General features: G+C 37.4%; 2 protein-coding genes across 2 annotated transcripts; one reads left to right on the forward strand and one right to left on the reverse strand.

Annotated features, from left to right (window-relative positions):
* Positions 1–4: 4 nt before the first annotated feature.
* Positions 5–6199, forward strand: LOC136250360 (target of rapamycin complex subunit lst8-like). Its single transcript, XM_066042557.1, has 9 exons — positions 5–126; positions 335–386; positions 695–744; positions 803–915; positions 2810–2960; positions 3207–3284; positions 3339–3463; positions 4889–5034; positions 5942–6199. Exons 1-9 carry the CDS (start codon positions 22–24, stop codon positions 6052–6054), a joined length of 933 nt encoding a protein of 310 aa, XP_065898629.1. The 5' UTR covers positions 5–21; the 3' UTR covers positions 6055–6199.
* Positions 6078–14569, reverse strand: LOC136250354 (protein tweety homolog 2-like). The gene is made up of 15 exons (XM_066042552.1): positions 14379–14569; positions 14126–14319; positions 12992–13103; positions 12731–12948; positions 11919–12014; positions 11042–11114; positions 9275–9344; positions 8696–8757; positions 8536–8631; positions 8241–8333; positions 8143–8183; positions 7699–7806; positions 7154–7330; positions 6386–6443; positions 6078–6317 (listed from the first exon to the last, which is right to left on the reverse strand). The coding sequence occupies exons 1-15, from the start codon at positions 14502–14504 to the stop codon at positions 6294–6296; spliced, it is 1548 nt and encodes a 515-aa protein (XP_065898624.1). The 5' UTR covers positions 14505–14569; the 3' UTR covers positions 6078–6293.
* Positions 14570–14655: the final 86 nt, after the last annotated feature.

A 14655-nucleotide genomic window follows, 5' to 3' on the forward strand; every position in this document is an offset into this window, starting at 1 on the left:
TGTATTTTAATATTTTCGTACATGTCTGGAGATATCATTTTCGTAACAGGCGGCTACGACCACACGATCAGGTTTTGGCACGCGCACGATGGAGTGTGCTACCGATCCGCACAACATGCAGACTCCGTGAGTTTGTAATGACCAGTTATGTTGCTTTCAAGTAGCTCAACTGTAGATTTATAAACCCCAGTTACCTGGGGTTTCAACATTGTTCAGTCTCGTGACGCAATACTGTTCCAACATCTATTCACGTAGTGTACAGCACATTTTGAGTCTACAGTAGTTTTGTACATGCTGGTATGCACCATTAAGTTTTGCTTTATTATTTGTGTAGCAAGTGAATTCGTTAGCCATCACTCCTGACAAGAAATATGTTGCTGTGGCAGGTAAAGTGTATGTGTGGGTACTGTATACAATTGGGTGAATAAGTATAATGTGTGCCCACGAAATAAATGCATATGATAGCATGAGATGCAATGCACAAACACAACACACACACACACACACACACACACACACACACACACACACACACACACACACACACACACACACACACACACACACACTACTGTTTAATTACTTAATTGATATTAAGATGAAACTGTGTGCAGTAAGCGCTAGTACTCAATCTAACAATGTTCCATATATGTAAAATTGCAGGTCTCAGCAAAATGTATATTTCATCTTATAGGCTACCAGCACATCAGAATGTATCATGTCTGCTCAACAGATACAAATCCGGTTAGATATATCCTGTCCTTTTCACTTACTGTAAACTGTCAAGAATATTTTCTTAAAGGTCACAGATTATGATGGCATATCTAAGAATGTCACAGCTGTTGGATTCTGTGAGAGTGGCAAGTGGATGTATACTGGGGGAGAGGATGGTACTGCTAGAATCTGGGATCTGAGGTGAGTATGACCTCATAGCATTTGTAATGTGTGACCCACTGAGTGAAAACTCGACTAGTTACAAGACTCGAAATTGATCTGTCTCTTCATGTTTAAAAAAAAAAAATTTTTTTTAAAGCAAATCTGTGTGTTTTAAAATGTAAGTTTTATTCTAAGTTTGAAAACAGCTTTCTTGATAGAAAGAATAGGTGGATATATGTCAAAATCTGTACCGTGATGAATTTCCGTTATGAGTCCCAACTCCATAGCCTGTTACACTTGACGATTGATTAAATGAGCTCCTGTAATTTATTTTTATATAATCACTGTACAACTTGATTATTTTACTCTTCCTGGGGTCTATCAGTATAAGCACAGGTTGATAGCAGACCTTCAATACAGCATAAGTAGCTAATCTTTTGTAATTGTATTCTACTCATGCTGTATTGATGATGTAAAGCTTCTGTTACTATCAAGACACATGGTAGTGTGTTGTGCGGCCAAGAAAGCTGGCTTGCCTCACCATGAGTATATTGACAGGAAGAAAGAAAACAGCTCTTTCATGGTTGCATAGTATATGCCCCCCACACAATTTTTGCAGAATAACTGTCAGGGTAGACCACACAGCAATTTTGATTAAATTCTCACCAGCCATTTGTGAGATATGGGTGTTCAGTGTTTCGATTTAATTTCTTTATTTTTTCTTCTAAAGTTTTTTTTTTGGGGGGGGGTGATTTATTTTTGCACAGTTTGCAAAATATTGTTATAAAATACAAAAATTTAACTTGATTTCCTCGATCTTTGGTACAACAACTGAAGAGCATATAAAGATGAGTTTGCGTATCAAGTTTGCTGTGAATCTGATGAAAATCCAAGGAGTTATGAACATTTAGTCATGTAAGAAAAGGTCAAACTTCTGTCACGGTTACAGGGTAAACTGAGTATGGGAATAACTTTAAAATTAGTGTGTACATAGGCTGATCATCATAGCAGTGTCTTTTGATGGTTTGAAAAGCAATAGATCTACAGCTACAAGTTATAAGCAAAAACCAAAATCATGGGATTGGGATACTCTAATAGAGCAGTCACTACGGAGAAAAGGTGCACAAAAATGTCAAAAAAAAACTGACCAGAGTTCAAACCATGGACTTCCATACCTAACACCCTCATCCTTAACCACTGAACTGCTGATCATCTCTGCTTTAAAAATTCTAAAAATCTTGCTTATTAATAAGCGTTTGTGATTCATAGATCTACCAATAGAAGTACTAGATTGTTCTAGAACATTTTATGTATGTTCTATTAGAAGTCCTCAAAAAATGTGCACTCTATTAGAGTATTACAATAATATTACCAAATATTGAAGTTAAGCATGCAATACAAAATACATTATGTATTTTATAAATCTTCAATAATCATTATTGTGTCTATATAGAAAGTAAGAAATGTGAGTTAAAACCCCATAGGCTAGTTTTGGGGCCTTTTAAAGTGCAAAGAGAAGTGAAATCTACACAAATACAGCCAAGGTGTGAAAAATGGTGTGGCTACAGTGATGTTAATGCTAATAAATTAAATTTTAATAATGGCTGTGTGATTTTCAAAATTTATTTGCCATCATTGCAGCTGGCTTTTTAAGGCAGCACCACTTTTTCACAGCTTGGCTGTTTTTGTCCAGATTACTACAACTCCAAGAGTATTCACATAAAGGCTGCAGCCCAGTGGTTATCCCCTCTAGATAACAAAGAACTGATAAAAAGAAAATTCAAACTTGTTGAGTTCGCACTCAGCAGACTTCCAATGTATTGCTTGTATTGTGTAGTGGTATTGTGGTATTTATGCACAGTTTGTGATACATACTGTTAATTTTCAGTCTCTGATAAAAAGTATGTTAATCCTTCTCTACCTATACATTTAGATCACGCAACATGCAGTGTCAGAGAATATTCCAGGCTAATGCTCCCATCAATTGTATCTGTCTCCACCCCAACCAGGCAGCACTTGTCATCGGTGACCAGAACGGATGTCTGCATGTGTGGGACCTCGTGAGGGACTCGAGTAGTAATGTGGTGAGTGATTGTCATGTTGTGTAGCCTCTGTTGTAGTGAAATTTCCTTTAGTTATATTGTGATTGTATTATTAGAGTATTTTACATTATGGTCACCTGTATGGAAAGGTTGCCTTACCAGCTGCTTATTAAAGTCAAAATATTCATCCCTGGTAGGCTCCATTGTATACTAGTAGTTGGAGCATTTATAGCAATTTCACCTTAACCATGATGTATTGGCGTGCATGTGTAAATATTTCTTGTACAGATACCTGAAGTAGATGTAGCCATTCACAGTGTTAGTATTGATCCTGATGCTGCTTACCTGGCAGCTGTGAACAGCAAGGTATTGATGGTGTGCTTCAATTAGAATATGATGTGCTTAATGCTATTGGTGTAGGGCACATGTTTTGTATGGAGTCTGTCTGGTGGAATAGGGGATGCCCCTATACTACTCACCCCTCGTACACGGATTATTGCTCATCCTAAATATGCCCTCAAGTGTCTCTTCAGTCCAGACTCCAGGTGAGATATTGGCTACCGTATATGGCGGGGCACTAAACTCAATTGCTGAATGGTAATTGGTAAAATTTAGTTGAAGATATATATGTAGAGGGTAATTTTGTCAAGATTTTTCCTGCAATATGCTCTTTGTTGCAATGTAACTAGAGAACAGAAGTGTTGTGTTGTATACTGTAATAGAACCCTAAGGTGATGAATTACCTCAACTTGTTTGCTAAAATACTCTAATAGAACATACATTTTATGTTTATAGTTGTACAGTGAATTCGATAATGTTCCAACCACTTTTTCTGCTAGCTGCTTAATTGTTTAAGTAAGTGCAAGGATTACTGGCACTGCTATAGTAATGGATAAAGTATTTGCTGAAGCAAGAAACAAGTCACCCGTAGAAAGATCAGCTAGAAACAAATCATGCTATAGATCGGAAGGAAAAATTCACCCTGTAGAGAGATCAGCTTGATCAACCTGTAGAGAGTCCGTACTGTATAATGGATAATGACGACATCTCTAGAACTAACAGCCTGGAAAGAGTTTAAGGGTTTTTAATATCACGTTTTGTGGCCCAGGAAGTTTTTTGGAAATAGCAAGAGTTCTTAAATGGAGAGTGTCCTACTGCCTGGTCAAATGTGCTGAGTAAAGTTCCTCTTTGATCAAATTAACACTTCTCAGTGCTTTTCCTGGAGGTTAGACACTCTCTCTCATTTCATAATTGTTATGAACTCTTAGAAATAGTCATCTTGAGATTGAATCTGGGAGTGAACTAATCAACAGGCTGGTTGGTTATTTTGTGGCCAATAGACTAGTCTGTATCCAATGGTTTAGAGGGGCCACTGATTTGCACTGTGGTTTCTATGGCAATAATAATTTGGGTCAGTGATCATATGAACTGGTTTGGTTTATCACATTCCTGGTGTATGTGTGTTTTGTACACAACACTTGACTGTTTTTCACTTCAAATTTCAGTCCATATTTGAAACAACAAAAACATATCTTTGACCAAGAGTTCATGATAGTGTTTTATACTTGGAATACTTGCTTGTATAATGTGAAATACTGAAGTTACAAGCAGTATTAAATAAATTTAATTCATCTCAAGCCCTGTGAAGTGCAGATCATGTAATATAATTTGTAATTGCATTTTAAAGTTTCTGGGTAAAGTCATTATTATATTACCTACCTAGCTAGTTTACAAATAACCAATGCATCCACACAAACTAGCTAACCTCACCCAAACTAGCTAACCTCACCCAGTAGACCCTTTTAGACAAGATTTGCTCACAATGACCCTATTAAGAATTAACAGGTCTGGTGTAATCTTCTCAAAGAGAAACTGCTCCACATTTAACATAGTTTATCTGTAAATTACATGTAAAGTGTTTTCAATGTACACATCGTGACTGTATAATTATGCTAGTATATTTCTTGTAGTTTACTGGCTACAACTTCTGCTGATGGCACCTGTAAGATTTGGTCCACTGCCGACTTTACAGAGAGAAACACACTGAGGAAGGGCACTAATAAGAAGTGGGTCTGGGACTGCGCCTTCTCCAGTGACTCACAATATGTCATAACAGGTGAACCAACTGTTTGAACTTTTAACCTCTTACATACATTCTCCCTGTATATCAGCTTGTATCATTTACACTCAGTGTCTAGTCTACGATACAAAGCTCTGTAGGTTCTGAATTAAGTGAGCGATTTTATTAAATGGACATGTACGCACATGCGTCATTGTTTTGTCGTCACCTTTCATCCAGCTTGTTTTGAAGCAAGCATAATGTTCCACTACATCCTCTTTCCTCATGATATTCAGCCATCTGTTCAGTTGATAATAGAGCATGAAAATATATACCCAATTAATGTGTGGGAATCATTGACTGTTCATCACAGTTGATAAGTGCTGGGGATGTTTTCAATAACCTGCATGAATTAAGCGTTACAAGAAATCGGGACTAGCTCCACGTACACTTGAATACCATGTTTATATTTAGATTCACTGAATAAGGTACTTGGAATAGGAAAGAAAAAAACCCTTCATAATAGGCACAAATGTGTAATGGTTATACCATGGGCATCAGTGCTTTGCCTGATATATACACACTCGCACTCGGGTCTGTGGCCCTCATGCTCATGTGTATATATCAGGTAAAGCACTCGTGCCCATGGTATAACTAATATGTGCCACGTGCATACATGTGTGGGAAACTGCTGGCATGCTTCACGAGTGGGATATGTGAATTTTGATAGTGGACACTGGAAATACCATAAGAACGACAAGCTGTTGGGTTGGAAGGATTTTTCCTTACTTTGGCCCCTTTTTCTATTTCACTTTATTAGGTATAAGTCATTTTAAGTTTGAGTCCTTTTAATTAGGTTAGGTAATCGTAATGCTGCAGCACATGTTGCTGTCAGACCTTCAGTGCTGGTCACTGTTATAAGTATAGCTGTCATTCTAATATCAATTTTGTTGTTTCTGTGTAGCATGCAGTGACCATGTTGCTCGGCTGTGGCATGCTGACCAAAGCCATGTCATTCGTGAATACCAGGGACACCAGAAAGCCATTATAGCACTAGCATACAATGACAGACAATAATTAAAGTAAACACCTACACACTATTTCATTGTAATTAAATATTTTGTATTATTTAAAATTACATGATTGTATTTATAATTACATTACAGAATTTAATAGCATATACATAAAAATACAGATCTTACGTGTGCTATTATCATTATAAGGTGATGCAGGTACAGGTGGGAAATACACAACGGGGTAATTACTTAAACACACAAGTGGCATAAGAGATGAATGTTCTATAATATCAGGAAATTTTAGTGATTCAAAACATCGGCATACTGTAGTGGAGAGAACAATTTAAAAAAAAATATGACAAGCTGGTTGCTATGGTGTTGTGTTAACTCACCAGGGGTGGGTTACCACCATCTTGTAATTCATATTCTGGTTCAGCTGATGTAGACCCTCTGGAAATTGACAAAATAAAAATATGGGATCAGACATATATAGTGACCATCTCAGCGAAAACCTGTCTAGTTTGCACAGCTTCCAAATTTCTTTTTATTTTCTCAGCATTATCTGCATTGTTCAAGGAATGGTTCACCCAAGTTTCGGTCAATTATGGTGAGTAGTTTTGGAATTGCAGCGCTAGACAGTAGGATGAGCAAGGGAATCGATTTGTACAGTGAAAAAAAACTACACGCGCTTACATTCGCAGCCATAACTTACATTTGGATTAGTCTACAGAGTTGGGATTTAGCTTACAATGTTCACCATGGATTGGCAGATTGACCAAGTTTATTTTTCACTCAGCAGTTACTTGCATAATAGGTGTATGAATTAAGTTTTATTGAAGAAACAGCAACAATTTTGTTTATGTCCACTGCATCGTAAACAAACACACGTAACATGCAAACCATTGGAGCTACAGAAATTAAACAAAGATTTTTGAACTCCCCATGAGTAGGCAAATAAGATGGTGTATAGGTTTAATTAATTTGAGTCTTCTCTGAGTAATGACTCGATTAAAATTTGCATAAAATTTTCTTTGTAACATGTGTAATTTCACCAATTTTTTAAAAATTTCATTTTTCTCAAAATACATGCTTGTGTGAACTGACGGGTTTTCGCTGAGACGGTTACATATACACCTTGAAGACCACAATCATCCACTTACTCTCCATGATGCCTGTAGTTCCCCTGGTGTGTCTTACCAGCCACCCATCCATCGTACTGTTGCTTTCTTCTCACAGAGGTCTGTCTAGCAGTGTCATTGTTCCCACCATTATTGTAGCCGTTAGACTGAATATCAGGAGTGGGTGAGAAGTTGTAACTAAATCCAGTGTTGTCCCATCTGATGAACAATACAACACACTAGTCTATTGCACATTAAATGTATACTACCCCTAGTCCCAAGTTTATAAATTATTTATTCTGAGATTTAGAAAGGACAACACAATTTGATGCTATGCACCATCAGGACAATAATTCTACATGAGACTCGTGGATTTACATTTTAGAAATGCGCTTTGCTCATAAATCAACATGGGTACAAGCCCCATGAATTATAAAGGGACGTAAATGGAACTACTGTGTGTAACCAGGACATTTAAAGTTATGATAAAAGATTAGTATAGTCTATGGGATAATGTAATGCTTCATTAGCCAATTGCCACATTATCACTTTTTAAACATCCTATACTGTCTTAACACATCACTTACCGATCAGCTGCATATAACACATTGACATATTTCTTGGAGACACACAGAATACACAATAACAGCAAGGCCATGAATGTAGCAGCACAGAACAGTGTCAGGATGTAGATACTAGAGTGGAACACAAACGTATCAGTTAACACAGCATGAATGTAGTTTAATGTGTTTCTGTGTAGACAATTTCTTGTTTAACAAGTTTTAGACATAGTGAAACCCATTAGAACCAAAAACAGATTCAATCCAGCTTGCTAAGTACTTATGACATTGCTGAGGTCAACACTATGTGACATCACAGGTGATGGAATTCTGTGTGTTACCATAACAAGTTGACAATTGGTGGGAAGACTGTTTGCTTAGCAAACAGTTTTGGCAAGTGTAGGAATTGCAGTTACTAGTGGGTGTGTACAATGTATTCACAAAGACTACACATGTGTACTAGTTACTTACAATCCCATATCACAAAAGTCATCTCGGCTATCCTCATATTGCTGAAGAGAGATAGCAAAGGAATTAGACAGATTTACTAAACTAAAAGAGTTACATACATTATTCAGTGCAGTGCACTCTGCTAGTAGTGTCAACGCATTAGCTGAAACATGACCATCATCCAATACCTCTTCTAGGTCGGTCAGTGATTGCTACAGAAACAATGTAATATAGAAATGCACAACGATATAGTGCAGGCTCTTCAGGAATAAGGCCAAACACCATTTTTATGCGAGACTGTTTTTTTCTAAAGAAAAAACTATGGTGTGGCTGGTTGCATACATCTCTACTGCTGGTATACAGCAAAAATAGATACAATACCCAAGCTCCATTTTGGCACACAAATATACATACCTGCAATCCATCACGACGACTTGGTCCTATGCTCATGTTAAGCTCATTGAATATCTCCTCAGCCACATTGTGAACATTCACAAGTCTATCCACAGCCTAAACAATGATGAAGAATACAAACTTGTGACACTTTGAAAAGAAAGGAATAAAAGGAACTTACTTCAATTAAGGGATTGTCATCTCCACAAGAACTGTTGCAGAACAGAAAATACTCTGTGATTTCTGGAGAAGGAATACAGGTACAATATCATATTACACATAGTATATATTTTCAATGTGAAGGCAAGAGATTGGCAAGCCCTACAAGATATTGTATACATCAAACAGCAAATGCACACCAGAAAAGCTTGAGGAAGCCAGTGCTGCCACTGATGTGTGTCACATCTATTGAGGGAACGAATTAACTATAGCTAGGTGATATATCGCTCTATATGACGCAGTGCTGAGAAAACAATGCATGTATCTAGAAATTGATGAAACAAACAGAAAAAGGTGTTAGGCACAATAACTCACTATCTCTTTAGCCACAATTGCTCTCTAAAAATGTAGTAGCAATACTGATAACTCGACAACCATGATATTGTGTAGAAAAATACCACCCAGATATGCATGCACTCTCCAACCAGCATTTTATTCAGTGAATTTAATATTGAAGATTACAGCAGCAAATGACTGGCAAATTTACTTATTGACAAATGTTGTATTAGTAGTATACTTGAATTGTAGATGAGACACGTACCACTGTTGCCATCGTTCCCAGTGTTACTGAGTACAGTACCATCAGGATCATGACATATATCAGCTGTAATCTGCAAGAAGATGAAATAGAACATGAAATATAAAATATAACCAGTAAACAACAAACACACTGCAACAACTAGAACACACCATGATACACGTACATGTAACAGCATATAGTGAGAAAGAACAGAGGGGTAGCTACTGTAAATTTTAGTGCCAAATTTTTTTGTGTGTTAAGTAAACTTTCGATGCAACATATTTTGGTGGATTCAACCATAACAGCAGGTAGCCAGCCTACTGATGCATGCAGTGACTGATTATCACTAAATCCACAAGGCAGACATTTCAACCCAAGAAGGATTAATTGGACAGCATGCATGCTTCGTCTTTCTGTCAACAACCTCGCGAGCAACAGCATTTTGCTAGTGTTGCACTGATATCCAAATTAGCCAATTATCCCAATAACCGATATTAAGCAACTACAATTTTGCCAGATCAAGATCTTGCCAATTGCATTTTAAAATGCAAATCACCAAACATTAGTTTTGTTGAAAATTTGTTGTTATAATATACCACTTTAGCGTGGGCGTTCAAAGGCACCGCTCGGTGTTTAACTCGCATATTGCCCGGGCAATATCATGGGAAAGCGGTTTGCCAATGACTTTGATACCCAGCCAGTTCAAAGAAACGATGCACTTTGACTCGTTATATTGAGCAGCATAGAGCTTTGTATTGCGGGACTCATTTTTGTAGTGGCTGCTAAGCTAAGTATATTTGCTAAGATAGACTAGTTGGTTGGTACTAAAGGATAATGAAGGCACAAAATAATTGTTTGGGTGACCGTGGATGCGTATTTCTACCCACCGCGTATCAGCCATTGAACAGACTACGGAACAGCAAAGCTACTTTACTACTGCTACATTGAAATAGGTTAATAACTTACAGTCCTAAGTACTTAACTTAATATAATAACTTACTTACTGTCCCAATAGCGAAGTTAGTTGGCTTAACTTAGTACAAAAATGATAATATAAACTTCATCCCACAATTGCAAGTTTTTTTTAACATTGCATGTTGAAGCATAGTAACGTATTAATGATGTTTTAACGTATGGCTAACGTTCTGATGGCTATTAGTCCATGCTATTAAAACCACGATCGATCTTCAGATGCTACTGTATAAAATAAATGGGATGAGTTATCTGTAGTTCTTTCACCTTTTGGGTGAGTGCGCCCCAAGTGATATATATCACACCACGGTTGTTCGGGATTTTGCTGATATTATACACTTGCACCCTCGGGCTTTGGGTGTATAAATCAGCAAATCCCTTGCAGCTATGGTATAACTATTAAATATGGTGTCTAAAGCCCTGGTTGCTATGCAGTGATCACTACTACAGGATTGCTGGCAGAGTCAACAGTTCACCTGTTTATACACTACACTTTTAACTGTCATAAACACTTGACAACTATGGGCCTATCTCATGTACACTAATACACAGCATGACCTCAAAGTGTACAGCATAATACATTGACAGAATATTTTCTGAACTACTAACATGTGACCAAACTATTTGGCATAATACACAGAAACTTTGGCAGCCCATTCTTTGGACTTTCACTACAGGTTGATAAAAGTGAGGCAATAAATAGTAGCCAACACAATCAGAACAATTACTACATGTGTAAGTGTTATCAATTGAAATCACATTAGTCAAGTACAAGTTACAAAACACTGTCATGATAATTGTTACAATATTACTTACAATCACAGCACCCAGCCCTGCTCCAGCAGCCAGCCACATCAGAACCATAAAAATGAATACTGCCACTGCAGTCCTGTAATACAGTTACCATGGTAACATAACAAAACAGAACAGCAATGTGACAGTAACCACAAAGAGATTACCCCACACGCACCACAACCTCCACCTAAGAAAGCTTCTTGACCTCTACACAAGCCACAACACAATATTGGTAATGAATATATACAGGTCAGCCTTGGATACCCAACCCAAGAAGCCAAGGAAATGAAACAACCCTGTGTGGGAAACAGTGAGAGACAGAGAAATACATAACACCTAGTTAAACAATAGGCCATAACTTCAATGCTGTTTCAAGGAAAGGACATAAATTATTATTGAAATCATGGCCATTCCCATAGACACATTATATCAATGTATGTTGCTCAATCAATATTATTTTATTTTACATTATCACAGTTCTTAAGATGACTACCCATTAGCCAGAGGTAGTACGTTAGTGTACCACACCTGTGTGTTGCATGTATTCTGTACCATTCTTAGTGTGTGCATAAGTATCAGTGGGAGAGAGCATGAGATGTGCATAGTGTTATCTTTTGTAACCTTTGTTTGGGTCTATACTGACACTGACAATCTCGAAAGAGCCCTACTTGCTTACTAGCATCCGGTGTACAATAACAATCATAACTGTCAAAGTCAATGGGCTGATCAGTTATTATGTGTAGGTGAAGTGACAGTACTGGATACCACACAACAATTAATCACCTGACTGTTGATGATATTTAATAGATAATCGTTAATTTGTCATCCATGTACGCATGCACACGCACACACATGCAGGCATGCACATATACACTACTACTATTACACACAAACTTACAGAGTGATCAGAATTGGTTTCCGCAGAAGAACAACAACAAACAGTAACACAAACAACAACACCAACAAAATCAGTATAGCAATCACAGTCCAGTGCCTATAACACACACATACCACACAACAAGTACTAAATATGGTAAACATCACTAGTAAACAACGAATAATTGCAACATCTATTAATCTGCAGTAGAACAACACAAACAGTAACACAAACAACACCAACAAAATCAGTATAGTAATCACTAGGGCTGGGAGATAATTTAGATAAATGCCCATAGAGATAAATTTCTATTATCATGATAAAAGATAAGTTTTTTACTATTGAGATAATAGTCAACTTCAGCAAGTTTTTGTAAATCCAAAAATATTTGGATAGCATATTTAAGGGATTGTCTCTACTCTCCTGCCAACTCAACTTATAGATTGCTTTAAATAAATGTACAGCTATTTTGCTAAACTATTTTCAGATGGTCTCTATACTAATGTATAAAAGTGTAGTTATGTTGTTTTGTGCAGATCACTCCTTATCGAGATAAAATTGGTCTTCATTATCGAGATATAGGTATTTTCATTATCACACAGCCCTATCAATCACAGCCCAGTGCCTAGAACACACACATACCACACAATATAGTGCACAAATATGGTAAACATCACCAGTAAACAACTAATAATTGCAACATCTATTAATCCATCTCTTGTCCAATATAGCCACAAACAATAAGATACTGTAAACATGTGGTTACAATGGCTCCAACACTTAGGCTGTTGTAAGTGATAGCCACTGTGTAACACAATCAGGTATTTCTTTACCTTGGTGTTTCAAATTTGTCAACATCATCAGCAGAGCCATCAATGTTGTAACCTTCAGTTAACTCCAGAACAGCACTGTACAGACCAGGCAAATTCCTTGTAGTGTCATTAAGTCGATCAAGTATTGCAATATTATCATCAAAATTGGTGGTACCCAATAACTGTGTCTTGACACTCAGTTGGCGTAATTGTACACTCCGATGGTTATAAGATGTAGCCTACAGAGACAAGTTAGTTGGTTATAGAAAGGAATGTCATTACCTGTGTCTCAATATTGTCAACAGTTGATTCGGCCAATGATACCGTATCTTCCACCTCCACAACGTCTTTGTTTAATTCCACTTCAGCATAAAAGCATCCACCACACACAATGCTAAGTAACACAGATAAAATTTATACATAAGTAGCTTTGTACTCAGTATTTATTGGTGCTGATGGCGCTTGTATGATTTTTGGACCTGCGTATATTAGTGCCTTTATAACTACACACCAGATTATATATCCCGGGTAAAATATCATATCGGGAAATATCATATCGGGAACAACAGGCCACAAATAGTTGGAAATTACAGGCAATTACTAATCTTGTAAGTAATTAAACATAAAGCCTTAAATCAATTTTCATTGGTTATATAATATAATTATTACACGAAACAAACCCACCTCGACTTTGCAACAAAGCATGGCTATAATACAAGTCAATCTAATGATATTGATAATACAAAAGCCAAGCACTAATGCAAACGTCAAATCAGAGCCACTTAATTACAGTACTTGAACACAGACAAATACATTGCCTGAAATCATACATCTAGTAGGGAGACAGATTAGCCAAAACCATACTTGTGTATGTGTGTAGATGTGTATGCTAGTACATGTGTGATACACTAAACAAGACCTTCCTTATGACATGGTACTTGTTAAGTAAACAACAATCTACTATTTCAGGCCAAGGGAAATACTACTATACTACTTTGAAATTCACCCAAACAATGGTAGATTATTAGTTGTGTTATCAATGAAAGTTTAACACACAAAACTGCCACAACAGAAAAAGGATAATAGTTTAGGTACACATGACAGGTGAATAAACAATGCTGGCTCATTACTGCTGATATCACCACTGGTTGACACTAATGCTTCCCATAAATGACACAGGAGAAGCCACAACAGAGACTCTAGGAGGTGCCACACCACAGCAATGCTTTTTATCAGCTACCTCAAACCTACAACGCTGTGCACAGCATACCCAGAAATTAACACGATTCGTTTTATACTTTAATGTACATTACACGCCTATCAACTGGTTTTGGTTTAGTCCACAGAAACCCAGCATATGAAATGCATCATGTTTAAATTACGTGTGGTGCCGCCTCGCTACATCTTGTAACTTACACGCCAGCGACCGCGCAGGCTAGTAGGGAGGTTACAAGCATTCCTTTAAGACATCTCGAAGGCTCGCGGTATGTGGTTGGTTGCTCTTTCTTCTTCCAGCGGCCATAGCACCATGAGACGCCCCAGACCACAAACATTAACAGAGTGAGAGCAATTCCCACCAGGACTGGCAAGCATGACCATATTATTATCGCCTAAAGAAACAAAACGTCACAGTAAAATTAGCCTTGTGGGCTTGCTCGAGTTCGCTCACCTCGTAGTAATCGCCTACAGATGATTTGTACGTTGAATTCAACTCGTTCAGGTCGATATCAAAGTGAGGAATATCGTGAAATGCTTCCACAACACTGGAGGGCTCGTAGTCGCTGCTACAATCCATCCTTGTTCAAACTAAAAACGTTTGCCTGGTTGGGCGTATCTCAACGTCCAATATCCGTAAATTATAAAACTATCACGTGATGACAATAATAAATTAGCGCGTTACCCAGAGCATACAAACACGAAATACTCTAATAGTACAGTCACAAGTA

The sequence above is a fragment of the Dysidea avara genome, chromosome 3 (genome assembly GCF_963678975.1).
Source record: "Dysidea avara chromosome 3, odDysAvar1.4, whole genome shotgun sequence".
Classification (NCBI taxonomy): domain Eukaryota; kingdom Metazoa; phylum Porifera; class Demospongiae; order Dictyoceratida; family Dysideidae; genus Dysidea; species Dysidea avara.

Coding starts and splice junctions, on each gene's coding strand:
- LOC136250360 (XM_066042557.1), top strand. CDS start 22: ATGTCTGGAGATATCATTTTCGTAACAGGCGGCTACGACCACACGATC. Junction 127..334: donor CCGCACAACATGCAGACTCC/GTGAGTTTGTAA, acceptor TTATTTGTGTAG/CAAGTGAATTCGTTAGCCAT. Junction 5,035..5,941: donor CTCACAATATGTCATAACAG/GTGAACCAACTG, acceptor GTTTCTGTGTAG/CATGCAGTGACCATGTTGCT.
- LOC136250354 (XM_066042552.1), bottom strand. CDS start 14,504: ATGGATTGTAGCAGCGACTACGAGCCCTCCAGTGTTGTGGAAGCATTT. Junction 8,632..8,695: donor ATGACAATCCCTTAATTGAA/GTAAGTTCCTTT, acceptor ATCATTGTTTAG/GCTGTGGATAGACTTGTGAA. Junction 6,444..7,153: donor AACTACAGGCATCATGGAGA/GTAAGTGGATGA, acceptor GTCAATTTCCAG/AGGGTCTACATCAGCTGAAC.